The sequence below is a fragment of the Falco biarmicus genome, chromosome 7, assembly GCF_023638135.1.
Source record: "Falco biarmicus isolate bFalBia1 chromosome 7, bFalBia1.pri, whole genome shotgun sequence".
NCBI classification, from domain to species: domain Eukaryota; kingdom Metazoa; phylum Chordata; class Aves; order Falconiformes; family Falconidae; genus Falco; species Falco biarmicus.
In genome coordinates this window covers 28,495,618-28,520,765 of record NC_079294.1, presented here as the reverse complement: position 1 = coordinate 28,520,765, position 25,148 = coordinate 28,495,618, and the positions used below count along the sequence as shown (strand labels likewise).

Here is a 25,148-nt window from a genome sequence, read left to right as displayed (position 1 = left end):
AAAAAACACATGAAGGTTGCATCTTATGGATGAACTGAATGCCTTCCCCACTCCAAATCTCTGACAATGTGCTCTACCCTTAATAGCACCTTCTTCCTTTTTGTATCCGTATCGTTTACAGATCTCTGGGGCTCTGATCTAGCTGTGTTAGATTTCATTAGCACCTTGAGGAAGAACCCGTCCTGCGGAGGAAACCAAACACATCTAAACAGTGTGCCCATCCTTTCTGTCCTCTTTCAGACTCTCCTCTCTTCTGGTTCTCTTGACTGGTGGTGGAAGTCCATAATAATATGGTACATTCTTCAAATTCAAGGTAAGACCTCGTGGCCCTATGATTATAATGTTACCTGTTCAACTACAGACTGAATGAAGTAGCTATTAGTTAAGTCAGCAAATGGTTGCAACAGTCTACCTGTGGCAGAGAAAGTTCAGATCAGCAGAGGTAAGTACAGGGATGCTGCTCAAGGCTTTGGAAGCTCCTGAGCCATGAAGAGCAAGCAGCAAGGGAGCGCTTAGTCAGATTTCTCAATCCCTTCTATGTGATTGTTCTCCCTACCTCTGAGCACAGCAAGAGATGTGCCAGTGGTCCAGCGTGGTGCAGCTCACCTTTTTCCTTCTGTGTGCTGAGCCAAAAGTCCAGTTTCTATGGACTCAGCAGTATACTGGGAGATTGTCTCTGCTTAAGGAGTCTATCATGATTCTCCTCTTGATAGGGGATCAGGAGGGTTGGAAGTGGAGGGCAAGTCACATGTCTGACAAGCCTGGTAGGGTGAGGAGAAGGCAAGAAGACAGAATCTGCACTGCACCCATAAGGATGCTGCATTGTTAAAGAGGAATCTTTCACGATTAGAGTTGGATGTGTGAGGGAAGGTTTGTGCTAAGGAGGTGAACATATCATCTATAATGGAACAAAGGCTGAGTATGTCATCATTAGTAAGGTATGAAACATTTTTAAAAAGTCAAGAAAAATCCATGGCAAAACCTGAGCTGCAGGAAGATCAAAAAAACTTAATTTCTAAACATTTCTATGTACATAGTTCATTTTTTTCTTGATTCACAGACAACAACTGTACTCCAAAATAGAAAGACAAAGAAACTCCCAGTAGAACTGGGTACTTTTTCCAGAGCCTTATAAGGAATATTTTGTTTCTTGCTTACTAGTTTCACTCTGGTCCAGATATATAGTGACACAGAATTATAATTTTCCAGCCACTAGGTACTCCTTGTGAAGTATCCAGAAAATGGTTGTATGTCACAAGAAACGCATCAAAAGAAGACACTTATTCTCCTCTTCCCCAAGCTGGGCAGTCTAAGAAAGAAGGCAAAAATGAATGAGTCAGAGAAAGTTAGTCACTCCATCACCTCAAGAGAAAACTGATATGGACATGTAGCCCTTCAGGTCTATTCATGTCAGTTCTTCTACTGTGCTCACCAGCCCACTGCCTGACACCAGTGTAGTAAGCAGTATGACTAATACCTAGCATAAATTGTTTGCTCTCTCATCCTCTCCAGAGGAAGCAGCACATGCACCAGTGTGTCTTATTTGATAGATTTTCTGCTGTCTTTTTGAATTGAAGTGCTGCTCTGTAATGATGCTTCAGAAAGCAGATCCAAAAGGTTCAGATCCTGCACTTTGAGGGGAAGCTGGTGAGGTGTGGGACGGTGCCTAATTCTTGCACGTCTTTGCTTCCCAGCCTCTGAAGAATGGGAAAGTTTTGTCTGACTTAAACACAGGCTTTATTTACTCTGACTATAGTGCTATCATGCAATGTTATCATAACAGGGCTTCTCAGGCCAGCACTTTTTGGCAATTACTATCTTTGCCTTGAGACAGAAAAATTCAACACCTTGAGCAAATAAGCAAGCTAGTCCTCAGAAATATTGCTAGAGAGCTGATCAAACATTTGGATGCACTTTCTGTGACTTAGCTAGCAAGGCCCAGCCCCTTCTGCTGACGTCTTTCCTCTCTATCACACATCAGACTTTTCCCAGTGGAGCTGGAGAACAGGCTTCAATGAAAACTGCCTGTTTGCAGCTATATGGAGATTGCAGGCACCACAATCACTATTTCCTCTACCTGGCCTGGAGCAGAAACTCCATCATCAGGATAGAAAGGTAGCCTTGTTGCCTAGCAAAGGTGGGATGATTTATCTCTGTCTCTAGATTGGTCCTTTTTCTTTGCTGCACAAGTGAATTGTTTTCAGACTTCTAAGGGGAATGAAGCCAGGCTAGGAATAGGAGTGGCTGTGGGAGAGCTGCTCTCCCAGAGAGAAGGAGTCACAGCTTTTCTGCTTTTTGTTCCTGTGCAGCACAGGACAATGGTTTTATCTGCCCCAGTTATAGCCCTGGGGGCTACCTTAGGGACTGCAACTAGCATCCTCGCCCTCTGCGGTCTCACCTGCTTCTGCAAATGCAAGCAACCTGGGAAAGGACTCTCAGAAAAGGACCAAGAGGAGGACATGGAAAATACTAAGCCCAGTGTGCTTCAGCCAGTTCAGCAAGTAAGACAGTCTCTAATTTGCTCTGTGATTTTTCTTTAAATGCAGAGGGTGGGAATGCAACTTCTTTCTTAGGCTACGCAGCGTGTGATTTATGCTGCCTATTTATTTGCTCACTGTGTTCAGGATCTAACAACATGTTAATGGGAGGAGGTGTGAGGGAAAAACAGAGATGGGGTGGGTGACCCACAGAATTACCGAAGCAGGAGACAGTTGCTATGTTGTCAAAGAGAAAGCTGCTAATGGCAAAACTAGGGGAGAAGGACTGGAAATGCTGCTTAGCTGTCAAGCTGATCACAAGGGAAATGATTTCCTGAGGAGCAAAGACTGGACTTTATCAGGTGGCATGCAGCACTGTAAGGAGGAGGTAGCTACTGCTGAGATCTCCTATAGCAGCTATTTCTCTAACTCTTGTTAAAAGAATAAGATTAACGAGATCCTGTGGTTCCTGCAGGATAGTTCCCTGTCAACAGCTGGTTTCCTGTGAAAACTATCCCTCTTCCTCCCTCTGCCCCTCTAACTGAGTGGATTAATTATGTTTGAAGTTAAAAAAAGGCATTGAAATGATAACAAAATGCAAATGAAGATCCAGAGTGTGATAACTGGACAATCTCATCACACTGAATTGCTTTTTCACTTACTGTAAGAGTAATGTAGGGTATGGATAATGTTAGGCATCCCTGTGTGGTCTGTCTTTCTTGTTAGAATCCAAAATCCCTGATACAGTCCTGAGGTCAATGCAAAAGAGAGCAAGGGGAATTATAAGACCCTTCTAATATACTTATTAATGGGAAGCTCCCCTTCAAAGGGAAATGTTTGACTGATTTCCTTGGTTGACTATTGTCTTTAGCATGAGCTATAGCACTGGTCAGTCTCTGAAAGTATTACCTGTTGGTTGTTGCTTTTGGTGCTTGTATGTGCCTATGTCCTTTTCACTTTCATCTGACTATTCAACCAAATGTTATGCCATAGCAGCCAATTCCAAAGGCCAGTGATCCGTTGTGTAACAGTCTTTGTTTGCCTTTTAATTATCTGAGCTGCCTATTATTCTTGTATTCTTAAAGAGTGTAGCAGGATTCCTAACTGAACTTCTCTGTAATGTTTGTAATTACAAATTCAGTCTCTCTCTGGCTACTCTTAGGATCTCGGGAGAAAAGAGCCCTGGAATCCTCATGCTCCTGTTGCAGTTCATTCTGAGGAAACATGACCAAATCTACTACTTGTATTGTAAGATCTGGTGCAGATAAACAGAATTGCATTACCAGAGCTTCTGGTTGCTGGGGGGTGGGAGGATGGCTCCACTAACCATGGATGAACATCTGCACTGAGCTTAGGACTTCCCAAGAGATTGCTGCTAATTCTGAGCATTCATCCATAAGCACGGCGAATACCTTATAGTACCTGTTTGCATTTTCCTAGGATTAATTTTTCCTGCTATTCTTTTTGATAGTCTTGTCATGTCATTTCCAGGCTCCTTTCTTATCTTTTTTAACCCATACAGGGGATGTGCCAACTCCTGTATATAGGGATGTATAGTAACGCTGAGATTTTCCAAGTTTACTGTTAAAATGAATGAGAAATGTGTAACTTTGACAGTTGTATCACTTTGCATAGCATTTTTTCTACCTGTTGTCTGGAACAACGCTACTCACAGACAACTTTACCATTGTTCTCTTTCTACAACAGACTTTTTGTTGCTGTAATCTTCTAGCTCAGAAACCTCTTAAATCTTTAAGTCCATCCTTGGACCGGACATTTTTCTTTTCTACAGCCTTTTGGGAAAGTGTTAATCCATCCTGGTGCTTGTCCTCTAGGGTGTCATCCTGCTTGCATGACTGAAATCAGTTCTAAGTCACTGTGAGGTCCAATTAAGCCTCAAATACCCAGCAGATATTAGGTTATAGTCCTCACAATATTTCTATGTTCATCAAGTTTTGCCACAACTTAATCCAGTATTGGTCCCACAAATTTTCAATATGACACATCAAATTATTCAACCTGCCCTCAGTGTATCATTATAACCTGAGTGATTGTATTCTTTTAGCATTGAAGACTTTTTAATTAGAAGTATTATTTCTAATGTTACTGGTTTTGTGTTTTTTTTAAAAGAAATCTGGCCAGATTAAAGCAGCTGAATGAACATTCTGTCACAGAAAGTGCAAAATGTTCTTAGTTTGCATATTCCGTATGTTTAACAATCCTTTCCAATTAAAATAGTTTTCTTGCCAGGAACATGCATTCTCCTATGCTGTCACTGATTCAGAATCAGTCTGTATACCTTGAAGGAATTAATCTCAAATTGAGTTCTGAGCCTGTGAAGTTTTATCATCTGTGTCTATGTTTATAAATTGTCCTGTCGGGAGTTTTTTCCAACTACATTAGTAAGCTGTATGTCCTACTCAGTGCTTGACATACTTAATTATTGAAGCCTGTCAGGGCCACTGATTCTGATAAACAGAGATGACAGAAGAAAGATGAAGCAAGACCGCATTTTATTCACTTGGCATGTGTCCCATGACAGTGATACTTGTATTTGCTACAGTCAGAGGCTCCCCATGGACATGCCCTGCATACAGGAGGAGGAGGAGTTTGAACACAAAGATACATCTACAGAACAATTAAAAACTGCTGTAAATGTGCAAAGTCTCAGCAAAGAGTGCAGAATGAAGATTCCTAAACAAATCCAGCAATGGCAACAATCTGGTGCATTGAGTGACACTGGGCAGGGACCCAGAAGCGTCAGTTGCAGCCTCCTTGCCACTTTTGGTTTCTTTGCTTTCATGCATTTTATGCAGAACTATCTGAACTCCTGTCCTCATCTCTTTATTTTAAGATACTGCTGCTGATTTGCAAAGTGAACTTCCATAGGGCACTGCTATGTAACTGGATTAGCAGACAGCACTTGGGAACAGAGCTGGCAGCAAAAATAATAAACAGAGGCAGATGCAGTTGGAAGAGGGGGTGGGCTGGTCCCACTGTGCCTGCATATGTCTCTCATCTCTAATTCTGCAGAGCAGACAGACAAGAGGAATATTTAGACCCAGTGGAGCTCTTAGTTGCTGTGTGCTGATGGATTTCCTGACTAAATGTCTCGCTTTTAGCAAGTGGAAGAAAAGATTGTACTAACAATACCTCACATTTGCTTAGGTGTTTTTATCTCAAAGGATCCCAAAGTGCTTCGTATGCTAGCAGCACACAGCGACGCAGGCATACTGCTCTGGTGTGGTGGTCAGTGACTGGTAGGACAGCAGCCTTATACAGTGGCTTCAGGAGAGAAGGAACAGCAGAGACTGGCCACCATGGCAGAGACTGTATGCGTGTTAGAAGTAATGCCTTTGTAGAACGAAAGCAACCTGCTGTTTCAAGCTGTTGTCTAATGATTCCTAACATCTTTTGCTTGGTTGGTCTGCTTTAATTTTAGAAGAAAGGAAAACTGCATTTAAGGTTTGGATGAGTAACTCCAAATTTCCTATGTATTTTAGGACTGATGAGGCTCACATCTCTAAAAGAGGGATCTCACTTACAGACCCACACCATATGACTTACATAATACATATAAACTCAGCTGAATGCTAGGTGGGGACTGCACACAGTGACGTCTTTCCTTCTCAACCCACTTATCTTTCAGAGCCATTAAAATTAGAGAAGACAAAATTCTGTTACATAGCAGACTTCTTAAACACTGATGCACTGACTGCCTTGAGAAGATGGAGTCGCTGACCTAATTAGTACTTTACCAGTGCCAGGTGCATGTAACCGTAATGCTATGATCTCCTTAAGCAGAGTAAGACTGAAGAGCTGAAGTCCAAGACTGCTCCCTTTCTTCTGCTCCATTTCTTGAAGAATAGGTATGCTCCCTCAGGACATGTGATCTGGGACCACAAAGTCCCAACACAGACAAGTGCTTCAGGGCATCTTCTACATTCATTATTAACAGAAAAGAATGAGACTAATGAAAATCTTTAATTACAATTATGAACATTTTCTGGCTCACCCTCGACCCAAACTTAACACAGAATAGGTTGGCAGGCAGTGGAGTTGGAAAGAATCCCACTGCACAATAATCAACTGAAATGGCAGTTTTACCTCTGCTTTTTGTTTTTCTTGTTTTGGAAACATTAATAAAATCTTTTGCAAGGGTCAGGTAATTTGTTAGTCAGCTTTTGTTCTTTCCCATTGATGAATCAAAATATAAATGAATGAGGAATTATTTAAGTTGTGAGCAGACAGGATTCTTTCTTGGGACATAAGGAAAAGAGGACTGTTGCATTCCACTAAAACATCCTTCATTGTTTTGGGATAACAGTAATGACTTTGTGACAACCTTTGCTTGTGCTGCCTGAGCATTACACCATCTTTCAGGTTCTTTGGCTTATTCCATGCTCATGATTCATCAGGGAACTGAAATGTTAAGGAGAAATTTGGACATAAATCCAAATTTCAATCCCAGTACAATAAAGGGGAAAAGTGTGTCTGAGGGTCAGGTGGAGCTCTGGTCCATGGTGCCAAGAGATATCCCAAGAGGCTGGGATGGCCACTGAATCAACTACTCTTGGAATGCCATTGCAGGGCTCATTTGTTCAACTGGTTCTCCTTTGTCTTATTACACCATGGTCGTATGTGCTCCAAGTGACTGTATGATCCATGCCTTTGCCTTTCTAATGCTTACTACATACTCACGTAAAATGTTCCAAAATCTGTGGGTGGCTATAGTCTCCTGACCTTGGATTTGACTTCAAACATCAGAATAAAAACCACCATACCTCAATTATAGCAAAATGAACTTCATGGCTGATTTCTGTGCTAGGAGAAAACACAGGCTTGTGAAAGAAGGATTAACTGGTACAGGAACAGCTGGAATAATCAAACAATAAGAGCATATCTTGTTGCAACAAAACATCTGTGGAGGAGTAAAACTGAAAAGACATACACCAAGTAAAAGGGTATCAGCTTTGGCAAGAAAATCTCTAAACATATAGGCAGTGGTTTCTACAACCCAAGAAACAATAATGGTAAGAATGACCAGAGGCACCGTCTTTTCTCCCTTTGTCTCGGCTCATTTAACATTGACAGAATCAGAAGAATGAGTCTAATTAGTGCAAAGTAATAAACATGGTTTTAATTTTCAGTTCAACATTAAGAAAACTGCAGAGCCAGTCCAGCCCCGAGCACTCCTGAAGTTTCCCAACATTTATGGCCCCAAACCAGTAGTAACTTCACCTGAAATTGTTAACTACACGCAGTACTCCCTGAAGACAACAGAAGAACCAGCTGCTGGAAGACATATTGGTTTGGATGAGAACAGGATGAAGATACAAGTCAATGAAGAGCTGTTTGTTCTCCCTCAAAACGGTAGGAACATTGGGTCTTCAGACTAACAATTGCTTTTTTAGGTGTACATCTGTAATTCTTCTAAGCATAATGCAACTGTAGTTAGAGAAATAAATGTGAAAATGAAGACATGGGGTGCTTTTGGCTCTCATCATGAGCATTGTGACTTCTCTCCTTAATGCATGTGTTTGATAGAAAGTAGTCACGGAGCTCATCAGGACATTCAGGTAACAAAGCTGTACTGGTGTCTGATTGTAATTTTTTTAACCTAAACATCTTCTGTGTGGAAGAACCTGGCTCACTGGAGGCAGACATTTTGTAGAAAAAACATGTATTTAAGTGTAGTTTTACTGAGAGCAGTTGCCAGAGTATGGCTGAAATATCTGGCTAAAACTAGGCAGAGTACTTGCTCCAGCACAAATGCTAGCTGCACAGCAACTGTCCTTGCAAGGGACATTGGCAGCAGAGGTTCAAGCTTCTGCTTTATTTTCTGTGTTGCTTTTTTCCACCAGTTTGGTGAGATGGTCTCAGCTTGTTGTAATGTGCAGTGAAACCAAAAGCTGACACCTCAGGCATTTTTGCCAAACAGAATTCTTGTTTGCCAGCCAGCCCAAAGGGTAGAATGCCAAAACCTGGAGCATAGGATTCTTGGAGCCTGAGAGAAAACGCAATGTTATTATATACATCTGGCAGCATGTCTGGGTCCCATCCATACTGATTTTTACCTTCACAGCTGTATTTTAACAGGATAATTGACTCGTATGGTTAGCACATTAATAAAACCTTCCTGAAGATTTGCCAGAGACACAATGCCATCTGTCATGGTTTTTTTTTAAGAGAACTCTTTAGTTTTTTAAAATTGCTCAAGATTTTATTTTTGTCCTTCTGGGAGGACAATTGCTGCATTCACCCCTCCACCCTGAGACCTGTGAGTATAGAAAAGAAAGTGCCATGGGAAGCAGCTGCACTGGAGAAAGACTGTTTGAGACACATCCTTAGCTGTCAGGGAGGTTATAGGGTGGAGAGGCTGAAGGATGATGGCTGCATGTAGGCTAAAGCTTTATATAAGTGTGTTGGTGTAAGAGCCTTTCTGCACTGCTAATGGCACAAGCAAGTTTGCTTCCTGCTGTGCCTGATTTCATAGCTCAAGTATTCCTGAAATAAAGCAAGAATTGTTGCATTCTCCTTTTGGTGTCACATTGAACTGGTCTGGACTGTGGCTGAGACTTTTAGGAGGAAATGTCCCACTATTGTTTTTCTGTGTGAATCAGAATGGTCCTTGCAGATAACAGCTTTTGATGACAAAAAGCTGTGGCTTCCCTTCAGCCTTGCAACTTGCTTTATTTCAGTATGAAATGCATACTTCAAAATCACATGTGGAGAAACTGCCTCACAGCTTCCTGAGCTCATTATCTTCAATGTGGTCAAGCACTATGGAAGCAGATGTCTTCTGTATGACAAAGACTGTATTGTTAAAACCAAAAAATATTTAGAGATGTCTGAACTAATGCAGAGTTGCATGGCAGCTCAAAAGCAGAATCATGTTCTCATTCCAAAGACACAAGTTTTAATTCACCAAAGCGAGTTAAAACCAATATAAAACAATATAACAAGTAATGAGTGTAGTTTAGACACCTTGGCCTAGGCACAAGATAAAAAGGCAAGCGTGTGAACCATGTTGGAGCACAAGGTGGTGGAGAGCAGAAGGCTTGTCCAAGTGCTCTAGAAAGAGCTGAAAGTGAGAAAACAGCAAAAAGGAGATATGATGATGAAGGAGAAGGAACATAAATTATATTCCTGCATACAAGGTGCAGGAATAGTAAGACATTTAGAAAAGTGAAGGTCACAAGAGGGTGGATTTGTTCACCTTGGAAAGTGAATGCCTGCTTGCTAAAGGGGTTCTTTCATTTCCAGGTGTGGTAAAAGACATCTGTGTCACAGAGCATTTGAACCCCGAGAGGGCAGCCAGCTGCAACCAGGCCCCTGAACTGCGCTACTGCCTTGCATATGATCAACAAAAAGCTGAGCTGCGTGTGGCCCTTCTGGAAGGTAAGGGGCATAGACCTTCCACTGGTGATTCTCTCTCTGGAGGGTACAAGACACCTGTTGATTTTATAGAGTCCCCCTCCTACCTTAAAATCAATGTTTCCCCGGGACCACTGGATGTTTCACTGGTTCTGGGCTTGCAGAATAGAAACACCTGGCAATGCCACTGCTTGAAGTGAGCATGCAGGGCATGGCTTGGGGACGACTGTTTGCACAGCTCAAAAGCAGAAGTCAGGAAGCAAAATAGGCTCCTCCAGCTCCAAATGTGGTACAATGGTACAAAGTAACTTCTTTTTACTTTTGCCTTTGGGGTCAGGGGGTTGCTATCTCCTTCCTCTCTATAACTTTCTTTCTTCAACTTGAGCCACTTCCTACTGCTTCTTGTCAAAGCAAGTCAAAGGTTGAGCTGGAGATACCAGACTTATCTTGTAGGCCACTGAGGAAGGTCCTGCTGGCTGTGCCTGACCAGGCAGCCAGGCTCTGTGTCACTCTCTGAAGCGGGAACTGACAACTGTAACAGTTTCTCAGCTCAAGGATGGAGCATCATCAGTTCCTCTGGGAAAGTAAAATAAGCTGACTGAATAATTCATGCACAGTGCAGATCTCTGTGGAAACCTAATCAAATCACACCCTCTGAAGTAAGAAATGAAAGGGTGCTAAACAGCAGCCGCTGATGTGGGCCACCTGCCAGCAGAAAGCCTACAGCTCCCTTCCAGGGTGGATACCCATGCCTGCTGGCTGTCATCCTGGCTCTCTTACATGTGTGCTCCTCCCTGGGTGCCCCATGGCCACCCAGGCAGGATCTGGCTCTGCTCCCCAGCTCTGCTCCCTCAAGAAACCAGGAGACCCCTGTGAACCATGGGACCTGGCAGCTCAGGAGCAGCTGTCCTTGGACTGGCTGCAGCAAGGACAAAAATTTTGAGCACACAGACATGCTATTTTATGACCCCTCGGAGGAAGACATGTTTTTCTTGCTGCAGAGAAAGCAGCACAATTTTGTTGATGCAACTGAAGAGGAGTGTGAAATGCCATTCTCACTCTAGGCTTTTTGGCATAAAAGTGATATAAAATTAGGGATGAATATCTCTTGACACAGATCTTTTGGGCTGTGGGATGGTTTCTGTAGGATTCATTTAGCAGAGGTTAGACAAGCAGAATGTAATAACCCATAGACATACCCCACACTGGCCTGCTGAAATGGATGTGGGCCAAGAGGGAGGTCTCTTCCACCTCTGATGTCTGTGACTGACCATCCTGCTTTGTAAACCTTTGTAAGAAGTTTTCTTTCTGCGCCAAGGTAAAAGTAAATAAGAGTTGCCAATCCTTGTGCCATGCTGTGTCTCATCTTTTTGCTGCTCTACATCTTTCAAAAGAGCATGTTTCCCTGAACTCAGCTTTTGCTCTCCTAAACACTAATAATGTCCTTCTACTGTGGCAGAAGGACAAGGACATTGTGCAGCATGAGGAAAGCACTACAGCATGGGCTCACAGCTTAGTCTGCCCCATACAAGCAGGAACATGGGTCAATGTCTATGCAGCTGTTTTATTTTATGGTTCTTGTTAAATAAGCAATTTTGCCACAGATATTTCAGGGCTGTCTTTTGTAGGAGTTCCTTACAATCAATCTTTCTTTTCCAGCTATGCATGGCAGAATGAGTGGGGACCAAGATGCTGGCTGCCATTGCTACATACTGGGCACACTGGTGAGCAAGTCTGGTATTGCTGAGGCCCAGACAGAGCTCAAGAAGAAGGTGCTTCACACCCTCTGGGAGGAGGTGCTGCGATTCCCGCTAACGCAGGAGGAGATGTCAGAGGGGACACTGACTCTCACCCTGAGAAACTGTGACAAGTTCTCCAGGCACAGCATTGTGGGTGAACTCAAACTGACCCTTGCTAACATGGAGGAGTCCTTTGGAATAACCCAGTGTGAAAGGCTAAAGACCCCAGAGAAGGTATGGCCTCAGGCTGTGTCAGCAGTCCGGAAACTCTAATGATTAATTGTCCAGACAAAAGAAGCCCTCTTCCAAGATGGCTGCATGTCAGTGTGTGGCTTTGTTTGTTTGAAGCCAGGTTTAGAGGGGTGATGTGTGACTGCAGAGGTCACTCAGCACTGCTGTGTGTTGGCCTGTAGCTAGCTGTTTCAGAAAGCAAAGGCCTATCAACACAGCCCTTCCATCTACAGCTGCCAGTAGTTAAGGTGTGTCAAAACTCCCTCTCCTCCCTTAGTTACATGACAATCTGACAGTGATATATGTAATTTAAAGCCTATGACTAGAAAAAGTTATGTGAGTTTTTGTGAATTAGCGATGCAGGACAGTGGTGGTAAGAGCTGAAATACCAGAGTGCCTATAGAGCAGAACGAAGGGACTCCGCAGAGCTGGGTGAGGGTAGGGCATATGGTGGCACCCCTGGGGAGCCTTAAGCTGGGAGTGAAATACATGGTTGGGACTGAACTGTTGAACTGAAGGCCACTTATCCTTACTGGGATCAATCCAGTGTTATTCGTTCTGGGAGATGTCAAAATATTCCTCATTGCATTGTATTGGTTTTCTCAAACATCAAAACCTCCCTTTCTTTCCTTATCCATACCTTCCCAGCTGCACAGACAGGGAAAATGGAGGGAAGGATTCCAACAGTACTTGAAGTAATGTTTCATGTGCGCTAACTTCTTGCACATTTCCTCAGGACTCTTTTCCTTGCCATGAACCAGATTTCTAGCAGCAATACACTTAATAACATGACAGCAGGGCTCTACTATTGTTGTTACTAGTACATCACTACAAATAGGTACCTGTTGTACTCAGTATGGTATAGGGTGACCAATGCTTAGCGTTGTCACTAAGAATGCTGAAATAAATTATTGCCTGTCACCGTTAGGGGTGAGGGCTCTCCACTGAGTTGGCCACATACACACAGTACAGAGTTAGCACTTCTGATTTCCAATACTGCTAATTTATCTGATTGCCACTTGAATGCTAATAGGGCTGGCTGCTCTAAAAAACCTCTGACAGAGAGAGAGGCAACAGAAACAAATGGGTGGTCTGAAATCAGCTTAATAAACTTCAAGCACAAGGCTAAATATTTGCTTAATAGCTATAAATTGAACTGAGATTCCAGTCCACCGCTGAAAAAAAAAGATGAGAAATTATTCCAATATAATAATTTATATTCCAAAACTGAGATAGATGGACCCCACTCCACACCCCAATCTACTGTAGTATCTGCTTTGTAAGCAACACCCGAGCAACAACCTGTTCACAGCAATGGTCAGTTGTCATTTAGGTACCCCTGATGGAGTCCTGACATTCTGGGTATTCTGCCTTGGTCCAGCTTCACAACTATGCATAGAAGCAGGGCAGCATTCATTTCTTCAGTGCCCCAGTTTGAGCTGAGGATGTGCAGTGAAAGCTGAATTTGCGTCATCTGGGACCTGAGAGAGCCAACCATTGCACAGATAGCTTATATACAGATCCTGAATCATTCATTGAGAACCAGAGCGGGAGGGAGTGAGGGAGAGCTGATCAGAAAAAAAGGAGCTATTTTTGACAGCATCCATCCAGGAACAAAGTTACTGGGGTTTGTTTAAAGTCTGACATTTCCTTCAAAAGCCATCAGGGGCAGAAATTTCGTTCCTACCTTCCTAGTAATTCTCACACACACAAGGGAAAGAGCTCGGAGGGGAGCTTACAGCTTACCTGGTAATGTAATTAGTATTCAGGAATTCATGGAGTCCTGTGAGCAATGCAAAGCATAGATATTGCAGACTGATATCCTTATCTTGTCTTCCTTCCCTCCCACTGCTTTGCTAATGACAGTGATGATAGTGGCTCCTTGCATAGCACCTTCCCTTTTGTTAACTCTTTGTTATGCACACGTAATTCATTGATGACCACCAGATGCTTCTTACCCTTATTGCACAGAAAGGAAGGCTGAAGCTCTGGTGGTTGTGTGAATTTGAAAGGTTGCAGCACAAAGTGCAGGTTATGGATTTAATAGGCAAAAGAAAAAGAAAAAAACAAAACCCAGAAGGAAGGGGAAGAAGGATCTCTGGCTTTGTCTCTTCACGCAGAGATCGACCACGGTAGGTTTTGGTTTCAGGTGGATACAGGCTAATCAAAAACTTGATCAGAATGTTAGGAGCTACAAAGCCATAAGCACAAGATGAGAGATGTGTGTACAATGTGTGTGTTTGTGTGAGCGTGCGTGTGTGCACGTTTACAGAGCCCTGCCACTTCTTACCCCCCCCCCCCTCCCGCAATATCCACTGTATCTGTCTGCGCCTGGAGCTACAGGAACCAAATTCTAACCAAGAGCTATAGAGTGGGACCTGGTGAGATAAAGAGGGAATAAATAAACAAAAGCAGCTTATGACTTGCCTAAACTGTCATTTTTTTATTGAGGAGGTATTTGTATTTGTCCCTCCATGTACAAACACCTATTCTTCCGTAGTGGACATATAGCCATTTGAATCGGTCTCTGTTTGGTTTTATGTGTGGGTGTTTTTTTTTTAAGATCCACTTAGATTTAGGACAGGATTTATGCAAGTGAAATGCATAGGAGTCTTTTGTTGCTACCTGAGCGCATGAAAAAAAGATTTACTTGGGCTGATTTGGGATTGAATTTCAGGCTTCCTTGCTAATGGCCTCCCACTTGATTTGTGCACGACAAATAAGTCATTCAAACCAGACAGCGATGACAGCTATGTTTTCTGGAGAGTCAATCAGCTCACGGGGAGCATACAGGGGCCTGTCCTTGCCTGTTGCAAGTAACCGGATGAAAACTTAATTTGAAATATTTATGGCTCACTTAGAAGCGCGAGTGCGGAGCACACAAATGGCCCAGAGAAGGGTTGTCTGTCCTAAGGCGTGTAGATCATGATAAAGAGTCCAAAGGGAGTCTGCTGAATCGCCATTGGCTTTCTGGGACTCTTCTGGGTCATTAACCTCACACTAAACCAGACTTCTGTCACAAGCTCCTACTCACCGAGAGAATAACTGCTCCCCTTCAGCCCCTCGCCAGTGGTGTGGGCCACCTCTCCTTCCCAGGGCTCCTGAGGAGGGAGCGGGGGGCTCTTCCAGTGGGAGCGAGGGCTGGCGGGGACCTCCCTCCGCTTGCCCGCCGCGGCCGCCTGCCCAGGGCAGGTGGGAAGGAAGGGCAGAAAGGTCGGGAGGCTAAGAGGCCAATCACTAATGGGAAGAAAGGAATAAAAGAAAAGAAAAAGAAAAAAAATAACCGTGGCCCCCTGAAGTGGGTGTCTGATGGTTCAGAGCATTTGCCCAGGAGGAAATTCTGCAGGGGCAGCAGGGAGAGCAGCTCACAGGCCTGAGGGGAGACAGGCCAGGAAGCAAGTGTGGAATACTGTGCCGATCCCACGGAGTATTTCAAGCTGGCTGGGTTCTCCCCCATGCCAAGTGAGGATGTCAGAGAAGGTCCAACTCCAGCTCCAGGGTCTGGCTGTGTGGCACAGCCCCGGGTATCACCTGCTCTTCCCCAGGGAGCCCTACGCTCCTGCTAGGCACCGTGGGCCAGGGTCCACATCTGCTCAGCACCCCCTGACAAAAAGAGCAGCTGAAATGAAGCATTAATTACAAAATGCAGTAATGGAAGTAGGGGACATAAATGAAGGGCAGCTAGATTATTTCTCAAAAAAGGAGTATCTGACTGCATGCATGTAGTTCAGCCCCAGATCCTCTTCTTCTGACTAACTACTTCACTGAAAGTAGATACTAGGAAGCAGTTACCTTCCAGTGACAAAAAGAAAGCAATCACTCACATGATCAGGGCCTTATGCATGGAGGAACGAACTCAGACATCTTTGCCAGGTTTATTCTCATCCAGTGTAACTGGAAAGATCTACACAAAGACATGGAGACAACTTGGTCGGTCCACGACCTTCCACCCATCATTATACTATTTAGCTGTCCTAATATTATGGCCAAGATTGTATAAAAGATTAACCCTTCCTGTGTCTCCATTTCCAGGAGCCATCTACGGGCCATGGGGAGGTTCTGCTCTCTATCAGCTACCTGCCAGCAGCTAATCGCCTGCTGGTGGTGATTATTAAGGCTAAAAATCTCCATTCCAAGCAGCTGAAAGATCTACTTGGCAATGGTGAGTAGAATAGCAAGAAAAGAGAGACTTTTGTTTCTGCTATGATGTAAATCTAGAAAAGAAAGTGGGAAGGGTGGCGTTTGGCAGAAAAACCCCAGATGTTTGGCTTAGAAAGCCAAATATTTGAATAATTTCTAAAAAGTGAAAACCAAACTCCTCAAGATCAAGGTTTTTTATGTTCTCTCTCTCAGTCTGGTGTCACCAGTTAAAATTCTCTTGCATTCATTTTGTTGTATGCTCATTAATACAGTGCCCCTCTCCACTTCCTATACAGATGTTTCTGTCAAGGTGACACTGAGGCATCAGTCCTTGAAGCTGAAGAAGAAGCAGACCAAACATGCAAAACACAAGATCAACCCTGTGTGGAATGAGATGATCATGTTTGAGGTGCCTCATGATCTCCTGCATGCCTCCAGCGTGGAGCTGGAAATGCTGAGCCAGGATAGTATTGGGCAGAGCCACGTGCTTGGCAAGTGCAGCCTGGGCTTACACGTCACAGGCACGGAGAGAAACCACTGGGAAGAAATGCTGAGGAACCCTAGGAGACAGATAGCTATGTGGCACCAGCTCCACATGTAGGCTCATCATGATTACTGCCAGCCAGATTTCCAGCAGGCCTCTGAACTGTGGGAATAAGCTGCATTTCACCTTCCACCTTCCACAAAGTTGCTTGGCACAGCATTCTTCTCATACCACCTTCTCTGATTTTCCTGTCTCATCCTAGTCCAGGAAACTGGCTGGAAAATGTATTTAAAGAACAATCTCTCACCTAATCAAGTGGTTCTCTCAAACAAGGGGTTTGGCTGCCTGGATGATTTGAATTAATTTCATTAGCCTGCCCACTGACATTTCTGTAAAGTCCCTGTTTCTGCAGAGGAGCAGAGAGGAGCAATGGTATCATGGAAATATGAGCCACTCTGTGGCATCTGGCACTGTCACCCAAGTCCTTTGATGAATGCTGGCTCCACAATCATAAACATGTAGCAGATGTTTTACCAGTCACTGTTTTTCACAATACTTTACAAGGCGGTGAGAAATGAAGATCACAAACCTAACTTTCACTGCAGACACAAAGTATCAGTATGAAAGAAAGTGAAGGCAACATGCAGTAGATGGATACCTAGAAAAAGATACAGAACTGGGGGAGAAAACAGAGGAAGAAGAGAGTGTGAGGCAGTCAACGCTATCATCCTGTGTAGCCTTTGAAGCAAACACTGCCAAACAAGAAGTCAAATACCTTCCTTTACGTTTTTTTTCCTGGAGTGTTTGGTACATTTTATTTAGGATTCATGAAAACTGCTGAAAATATCCATATTTCAGGATCCTTTAGCAGAATACTTGTATCTTCTATCTTTCTACAGTGTCACCCAAGAAGACCCTAAACATTGTCAAAAAGTTATTGTTGATGTTACCTCCAGAAACTTGGACCAAATCTTTCTGCTTACTGCCACCTTTTCTGTTTGGTTTTCCTGAGCTAGGAAGTTTCAAATACTATAATTATATTCCAGGCAACATCTAAGATTAGGTAAAAGAAGTGGGATCATTTCATACCTTAGCAGTTGATTGATGCTTTTGGTTTGACAGTTAACTATCACATCCAAATCCTCATACCAGCATTACTTGAAGATAACCCTTAAGAACTGCCATGTATTTCATCACTTCCAGGCAGAAGGAATTCACTGACCAGACAGACTCTCCAGGGCTTGTTTTTCTGTGGGTGCTTTCAGGATTTGATGTGGCTTAAATGTGTTACTGTTTACTGTTCTTTTTTTTGTGTGTGTGTCTAGATGGACTGAAACTCTAGCATCGGCAGTGATGATGTTATAACCCCATAAGAACAGTTTGTCCTACCACTTTATTTCAAGTAGTAGGCACAGCTTTAAGGGACTTCCACGGGAACAAGGCATCCAAAAATCTGAAAATAGAACCATATAGTTTGTAGCACTGAAAAACTCAGAGAACTTCATATTGCAGGGTCAGCTTGACCCTCTGTTTAATTCAAAATATTAAGCTAGGCTTTATTTAGTATCCATCCTATTTTGGTGGCTTGGTCAGAAAAGCCTAGCAGACCGTCATGTGAAGGCTGCCATCCCATTGGCAAAGGGCAACCGCCAGAGCCAGTGTCTGAAAACTGGCTGAAGCACCAGGCACAGAAGGTTATGAAAAGGGGAATGAAGTTCAGCTGGAAGCCTGTCACTAGCAGTGGCTGGGGCTGGTAGTGGTACTGACACTGTTTAACATCTTCATAAATGACCTGGACAATGGGGCAGACTGAGCCCTCAGCATGTTTGCAGATGATACAAAACTGGGAGTGGGGATTGATACACTAGACAGTTGTGCTGCCATTCAGAGGGATGTGGAGAGGCTGAAGAAATGGGCTGACAGGAACCTCCTGAAGTTCAAAAAGCAGAAGTGCCAAGTCCTGCACCGGGGGAAGAACAACCCCATGCACCAGTGCAGGGCAGAGGGCTGACCATCTGGAAAGCAGCTTTCCAGAAAGGATCTGGGTGTCCTGGTGGACACCAAGCTGAACATGAGCCAGAAACAGGCTCTTGCAGCAAAGGCAGCCAACAGTGTCTTGGGCTGCATTAGGAAAAGCATTGCCAGTAGGTTGACAGGGATGATCCTCTCTACTCAGCACTGGTGAGGTGAGGGCACATCTCAAGTGTTGTGTCTAATTCTGGGCAAGAATGCAAGAAAGATATGGACTTACTTGAGAGAGTACAGCAGCTGGCCACGAAGGTGACTAAGGGGCTGGAGCATCATCTGCAGGAGGAGAGGCTGAAAGAGCTGGGACTGTTCGGACTGGTCAAGAGAAGGGTCAGGGTGGGAATTTATCAATATGTATAAACACCTGATCTGGGAGAGGAGAAAAGAAGATGGAGCCAGACTCTTCTCAGTGGTGTCCAGTGACAGGACAAGAGGCAAGGGCACAAACTGCAATACAGGAAATACTGTTTGAACACATGAAAAAAACAAAGGACACCCTCCCCCCCCAACTTCTTTACTGTGAGGATGGTCAAACACCAGAGCAAATTGCCAAGAGAGGTTGTTGGGAGTCCCCATCCTTGGAGACACTCAAAATCTGATGGGATACAGCACTGAACAACCTGCTCTAGTTTACTCTGCTTTGAGCAGGGGTGGATTTGGACAAGATGATCTCCAGAGGTCCTTTCCATCCTTAATGATGTTGTGATTCTGCTAAGAAACTGACAAGGTTGATGCACACTGAAAACTCTGTTATCTTTATGCTGCTATTTTCTTCATAGATGCTATAGCCAGGAGTTACAGGACCGTTTTGGCCAAACAAACAAACAAGCAAGCAAGCAAACAGAAAAGCTAAGTATGCCCAGTGTTTTAATTTCTGATATTGCTCCACTGGCTAGAGGGTATTTAAACAAAAAGAAAACTGACTTTTTGTTCTGCTCTATGGATTTTTGTTTACTAACAAAAAGCTCTAGGAAACTGTGAATAAACTAGGCACAGGGTTTTAGTTGACAGAGAATTATAATAGTTCTGTGTTCATGATTTGCCTGTAGATATACCTGTAGATTTGGAATAATTATTTCCCTTTAAGTGCAAAATTCACTGTAATGTTGGCCTACTCTACATATATGTTCCGTGATTCTTCCTTCTTTTTAGGGTAAGGATAAGAAGGATAACTTCATGGTATGTGGCGCGATGCTATTTGGCTGGCACAGGAAAGCCTGAAGGGCCAAATATTTGCCTTGCTGCCAAGAGGTTTCTCTAGTTCTGCCTTCTGCTTATTTTAATGAGCCTTTTATAACATCTTGGTGACTGATTGTAAACAGCATTATCTGCCTCTGCCCCTGGTGATTTTGGCACACCCTGTAATTAGATGGCAATCCTATAGCATCTAAAGGCATAGCCACTTGCAATCTGATTTTGCTGTGACAAAATAATGTCTTCTTTTACAGCAGAAAAATATGTGTATACACACTACTTAACAACAAATCTGTCTTACAAGCAAAGTGGTGCCATCAGCATTAAAAAACTGTTGCTCCTTGCTTTGCTGCAACGGAATTTAAATGGGGAAGAGAGGAAGAGTGAAAACACATGCATCTTTCCCGGCTGGATCATTTTTGTTGTCTGGCATTTTAGCCTAGAAAGAATGTTTCTTGCATTTCAGCTCAGCCTGAACAAAGGCTGCCAGGTGTTTATTTAAGGAGGCAGCCATTTGCTATGCTGGGGTCAGAAGCAAGCACAGTTAAGGGTGCTGGCTGTCCCAAGCAGGAGGAATGCTGCCTACGTGTGGTACTGGAGGGGCAGGGATGCTCAGCCAGGGCCCTTTTGAACTCTGTTAATAGGAGTTGTTTGTCATTGCATTCCAGCACCTGCCCAGGGCCTCGCCCTTATCCCTCTGAACACCTATATCACCTGTTTAGCAATGCTTGTATGCCCCTGAGCCTCGGCATCCAAAGGGCTGGAGGTGCTGAACTGGCCCAAGCAAACTGGGGGGAATTGTTGTGGTAGGTAGACGACAACATTATTGACATAAATGCAAAGTATTTGCAAATGCATAGTCCCATCATATCCAGCAGCTTCAGAAACAGAAGCGGTTAAAGTATCACTGAAGTGCGGTAAGTCCAGAGAAATAAAGCCATGGTTTTCAGCTCCTGAAGCTGTAAATACAGGAGCATCAGCGAACACCACTAGCATGTTTTAAGTTAAAAGGTGCTGCTTATAAACTGCATCAGAAGAGAAGAAGCAAAAAAAAAACCCAGTTATGGCACTTAATGTTCTTTAGCTACGTGTGTGACCAAAAACAACCATTAGGGTCTCCAATGGCTATTTGGTGGTTGCGCTGATTATTCTGCCTACTATAACGTGTTCAAATGAAGAAGCTGGAAGTCAAGAGACTTTGGGGAGAAAGGAATAAAAACTCCAGAGGGTGGGGGCAGTCCACCTGGTGGAATGAACAATCCTTTTCACAAAGGGCCAGAGAGTTGTGAATTTAAGGACAGGGATGTGCAGTCCCCCGTCCTGTGACAAAACCCGAACAACATATCTACTGTAAATGAGAAACCGCTTCGACATCGCATCCAGCATTGCATGGGAGAGATGCTCTCCTGCTGTGGCCTCTGTTCAGAGGCCAGAGAAAGTAACTTGTGACTACATTAAGGAGTTATTTGGTTAAAATATAGGTTATAACCATGCTGTTTTGCCTCAACCTGCACTCAGATCTAGATCTTCCCAGAGAAATTTTTATTTTAGGCAATTTGTGCTACAGTAGACAAGATTAAAAAGCACAGATCACTGATAGTCACTAAAACATCTCTGGGATGTTTTAGACTCATCACCACCCTCAGTCCTCTGCCCCAGTTGTAAGGGGGAGTAGTTGCAGCTGGTCTTCTGTAAGGGTAACACTTTTTCACTGCACAGTTTTCCCCTCACTTCTTGTCCCAGATATCCCTGCATGGTGATAGGAACCATGTTCACTTTGCTATGAGGTAATAGATCAGAAATTAATGGAAAATTCCCTTCAAAAGGGCTGGGAAAATTTTCAAGCTCAAGTATTCTCCCCAGCATTACTGTGCTTTCAACACCTTGAACAAAAGTACTTTGCATTTTGCTAGCATCTGTCATCAGTATTATCTGGCAGTAGTGTCCAAAGACACCCATTTTTTTCCCAGAGGTTTTAATTTGGGCTCTAGAAATACAGCTCAAGGTTTTGCCCAAATTTTCCTGATGCCTGAGATGAGTTGAGCACAATGACATTTAGTAAGGGCTGGGAGACAAGAAGGCTTGGACCACGCTTCTTGCACTGTTTTGAAGGTCACTTTGAAGTTTAATTGAATTGAAGGGCAGAGCTTTGGCAGCATTTTTTTATGTGTTTCAGAATTTAACTATGTCCAAAAATGTATTTCATTCATTTGCTGAAAGATAAGCATGATGTGTAAATATACTTCACACTTTTATTGTTTCTTCTGTTGGTAATAATCAAATTGCACTAGAGTAGTAGCAAAGTGAAATAGTGCTTTGTAGCCTTCCAGCATGAGAAGGTTACTTGGTCCTTTAGTGTCCCAGTGTGTTTATTGTACAGAGCCAGATATTGTTTGTCAAGTCTATACTGTTTGCACAGTCCAAAGCACAAAAACAGAGCATGAGGCTCAGCCATTGCGTCTAATGTTAACAGCACAACATGTACATCACCACAAGTAAATAATTCCAACCTGTATCAACAGTGTGTCTGCGTTGTTTACTCTAGGATAAGACCCCTCTGCTTGCAGCTCATGTCAGGGGTGCAAAGCACGGGGATGAGCCAACATCAGAAGGTCCTTGGAAGGGTGTCATCAAGGGATGAGTGTACAATGAGAAGGTGAGCACTCAGCAACGGAGTCCCATCCTGGCCAAGCATAGAAAACCTATTGGCTTTTTCAGCAAGGTGGCAGCTAAACAAAGCTGTAGAGGCTTTCCTGCAGCTGCAGGGAGGTGACGGAATAGGATCCGGGAATCAGATTCCTCACAAATACTGGCTCCATCTCCAAAACAAAACAAAGAAGTGAGTTTGGATTCAGTCTTTTTGCTGATCTCTGTACTTTCAAGGTGGTGCTGATGATACTCTGTAAACTGTGCATCTCTAAGGAGGAATACCTACTTAGCTGACCTGATACCATCACTGGAATTAGCTCGTTCTGAACAAGACACAGAGATCAAAACCTGCACATAAAAGTAAGAGAAAACAGATTTTTGGGGCAGGAATGGGAAGTATTTACTTCATTGACAGTTTGGGGGCACTCCCTCACCCATCACAGTCAGTGTTAAAGCACGAGGAGAAACAACAAAGTGAGTTTGCGGGAGCCCCAGGCTGCTGCTGGCTTCACAAAGAGCGTTGCCACCAACCTGTCAGCTGCACAGTGAGGCTGATTCTACTGAAGTATTTGCCATGGACATGGAGGGAAAGTAGCTGTGGTTTTGCCACACTGGGAGCTGAACATGAGTGGTGCATTTGCCAGGGACAATCCTTCCTGCCTAGGGGATTAGTGCAGGGTCAATCAGTAATTTCCAGCATGGCATATTGAAAAGCAGCAATAACCGCCACAGAACCATTCTCCTATTAACCCTGCTGATCATTGTCACTTCAGATTTATTAGAAGCCTTTCCCCTGCCACTGTATTTAAAATTTAAAATGGGACTGGCCCATAATCCTCTGTCTGCCAGGAGGGTGACACCTAACCCAGCAGTTGTGTCGCACCCTTCACCAGTGCTAGCCCTGGAGGTTTGCAGCCAGTTCCTCCACTTCCCTGAACTCTTAAGTGACTGCTGAATGTGGAATAAACCCAGCAAGGAAGGGGCTCCAAGAAGCCCCTGAGAAGGCAGCTTAGGCCTGCAACCTACCCTCTACCCAGTTTTCGAGGTAGTCACCTGGAAAGTCACTTTCCCAAGTGTCATCTCCATGCTGTTCTCCCACCCCTGCATGCCTCTAGAGGGAACACCAATCTCCTCAGAAATGGAGCAGCTGACAGCAGTGCAGACAGGATGCTTGTTTTTCCCCTTGAATCAAAACAACTTCAAATAGGGGACTTCAGAGAGCTGAGAAGTCTAGTTAGCACATATGCTGTTCTGCAGGAGCCTTTGATTATCCTTCAGATTTTTTAGAGCTCCTTGTAAATGAGCTGTGGCTCCATTTGTGTGGCAACAGCTCTGCGAGAAGCAGCCTCTGGTCCCCTGTGCCCCCTGCTCTGTGCCACCATGGAGCTGGACCTGGCACTGCCTCAATGCCTGCCCTGGGCCCTCTGATTTAAACAGCTTGGGGGGCACCCGCCTAAAGCCACTGATGTGCTTGGCTGCCCAATTTCCCTCCTGCCGCAGGAGAGGCAGATAGGGAAGACAGACCCTAGGAAGCACTGCAACCCCCCTCTGGTTATGCCTGCAAGCCCTGAGCACTGCAAGCACCAGAGTCCTCCTCTTTCCAGGAAGAAATAACACATTGGCTTTTTTAGCTAAAACAAGTTTTAAGTGCCAGCTGCTAACAGCCATCTCTGTGAAGGATGTCCTGGACACCAGCAGAGTTGAGGAGGAGGAGTGCACCAGGTTTAATGCTATGACAACCATCACAGAGGAATTTTTCAATTTCCTTTTCACTCATATTGACATGAGAATCAGAGGTCCTAAAAATGAAGGGTGCCTTTAGTCCTAGATCAGATAAATTTGTGCAGGCTTCCCTTCCTGACACTGGCTCAGATCATGCACTTTGCTTGAAGGGTTCTTGCTTTTAAGTCCTTGGTTTGAAGTTATCTGCAAGGAGGCTGATCACTGCCAACCATGGCAGTGTCCACAGCACAAAGCCACTTCTAGGAAATTAATTACAGTCAGCAATGCATTTTACAAGCTGCTCTGGTTCTTTACACACAGTTGAGCTGCTGAAAGTGAAGCATTGTCCTGCTTTATGTGCTGCTAATTGACTAGCAAGGGCAAAACCCCAGAGATGATGTTTCCACCACTGGCTGCCAGGTGCCTTGCAAACCTGGAGCCTGTTAAATTGCAGCTAAGCCCGGACAACCACCAGAATTTTGCTGGGCTTGTTTACTGATCAATTAAATCACTGGCAGTGAAAGGTGCCAGAGAATGGCAAATTGTTTGTAATACTCCGACTGCTTGATGTCTTCCAGGAAGTCACTAAAAGCAACCTTTTCTATTTGATCACTAATTTTGGGATATTTTCACTTCTGAGTCTGGAAATCGCTTCTTGCTTCCAGCCCCTGTGGCTACTGTCCCTGGTTAAAACTGGGCGGCATTCACTCTGAAACAACAAAAGCTTCTGCACAGCCCATCATCTGTGGGGACCAACACATCTGCACGCATGCTTCCCCTGGGCCTAGAGCCCTCTAAGCCCAAACCTCCCTCAAGGCCAGAATTTCCACCCACATTTCCTTCCCTTCAGGATGACCAGCAAGCTGTGTTGCACTGGCACCTTGCAACCAGAACAGCCACCAGTGGGACACAGCTCAGGCATCAGGTTGACATCCAAGACTATGAGCATCCATATGACAGTGGAGCCTCAAAGGGGAAGCGAAAAACTTTTTATGCCATATGCATCCATCACATTAAACATTTGCTAGAGGGCTGAACTGCTTCCCACTTCATGTAACACTGGCTTATCCACTGGTATCCATTCCCAGGTATCCATACCCAAGATCA

At 44.0% G+C, this 25,148-nt stretch overlaps 1 protein-coding gene across 1 annotated transcript; it reads left to right on the top strand.

Moving 5' to 3' along the window:
• The first annotated feature begins 1,997 nt into the window (after nt 1-1,997).
• On the top strand, nt 1,998-22,189 carry SYT13 (synaptotagmin 13). Its single transcript, XM_056347565.1, has 6 exons — nt 1,998-2,501; nt 7,628-7,850; nt 9,744-9,878; nt 11,514-11,827; nt 15,857-15,986; nt 16,261-22,189. The coding sequence occupies exons 1-6, from the start codon at nt 2,319-2,321 to the stop codon at nt 16,563-16,565; spliced, it is 1,290 nt and encodes a 429-aa protein (XP_056203540.1). The 5' UTR covers nt 1,998-2,318; the 3' UTR covers nt 16,566-22,189.
• Nucleotides 22,190-25,148: the final 2,959 nt, after the last annotated feature.

What these genes read in the sequence shown, in the direction of transcription:
- SYT13 (XM_056347565.1), top strand. Translation starts at nt 2,319, where the DNA reads ATGGTTTTATCTGCCCCAGTTATAGCCCTGGGGGCTACCTTAGGGACT. An exon ending in GTTTGTTCTCCCTCAAAACG is followed by an intron (nt 7,851 to 9,743) that starts GTAGGAACATTG and finishes TTTCATTTCCAG; the next exon opens with GTGTGGTAAAAGACATCTGT. An exon ending in GCGTGTGGCCCTTCTGGAAG is followed by an intron (nt 9,879 to 11,513) that starts GTAAGGGGCATA and finishes TTTCTTTTCCAG; the next exon opens with CTATGCATGGCAGAATGAGT.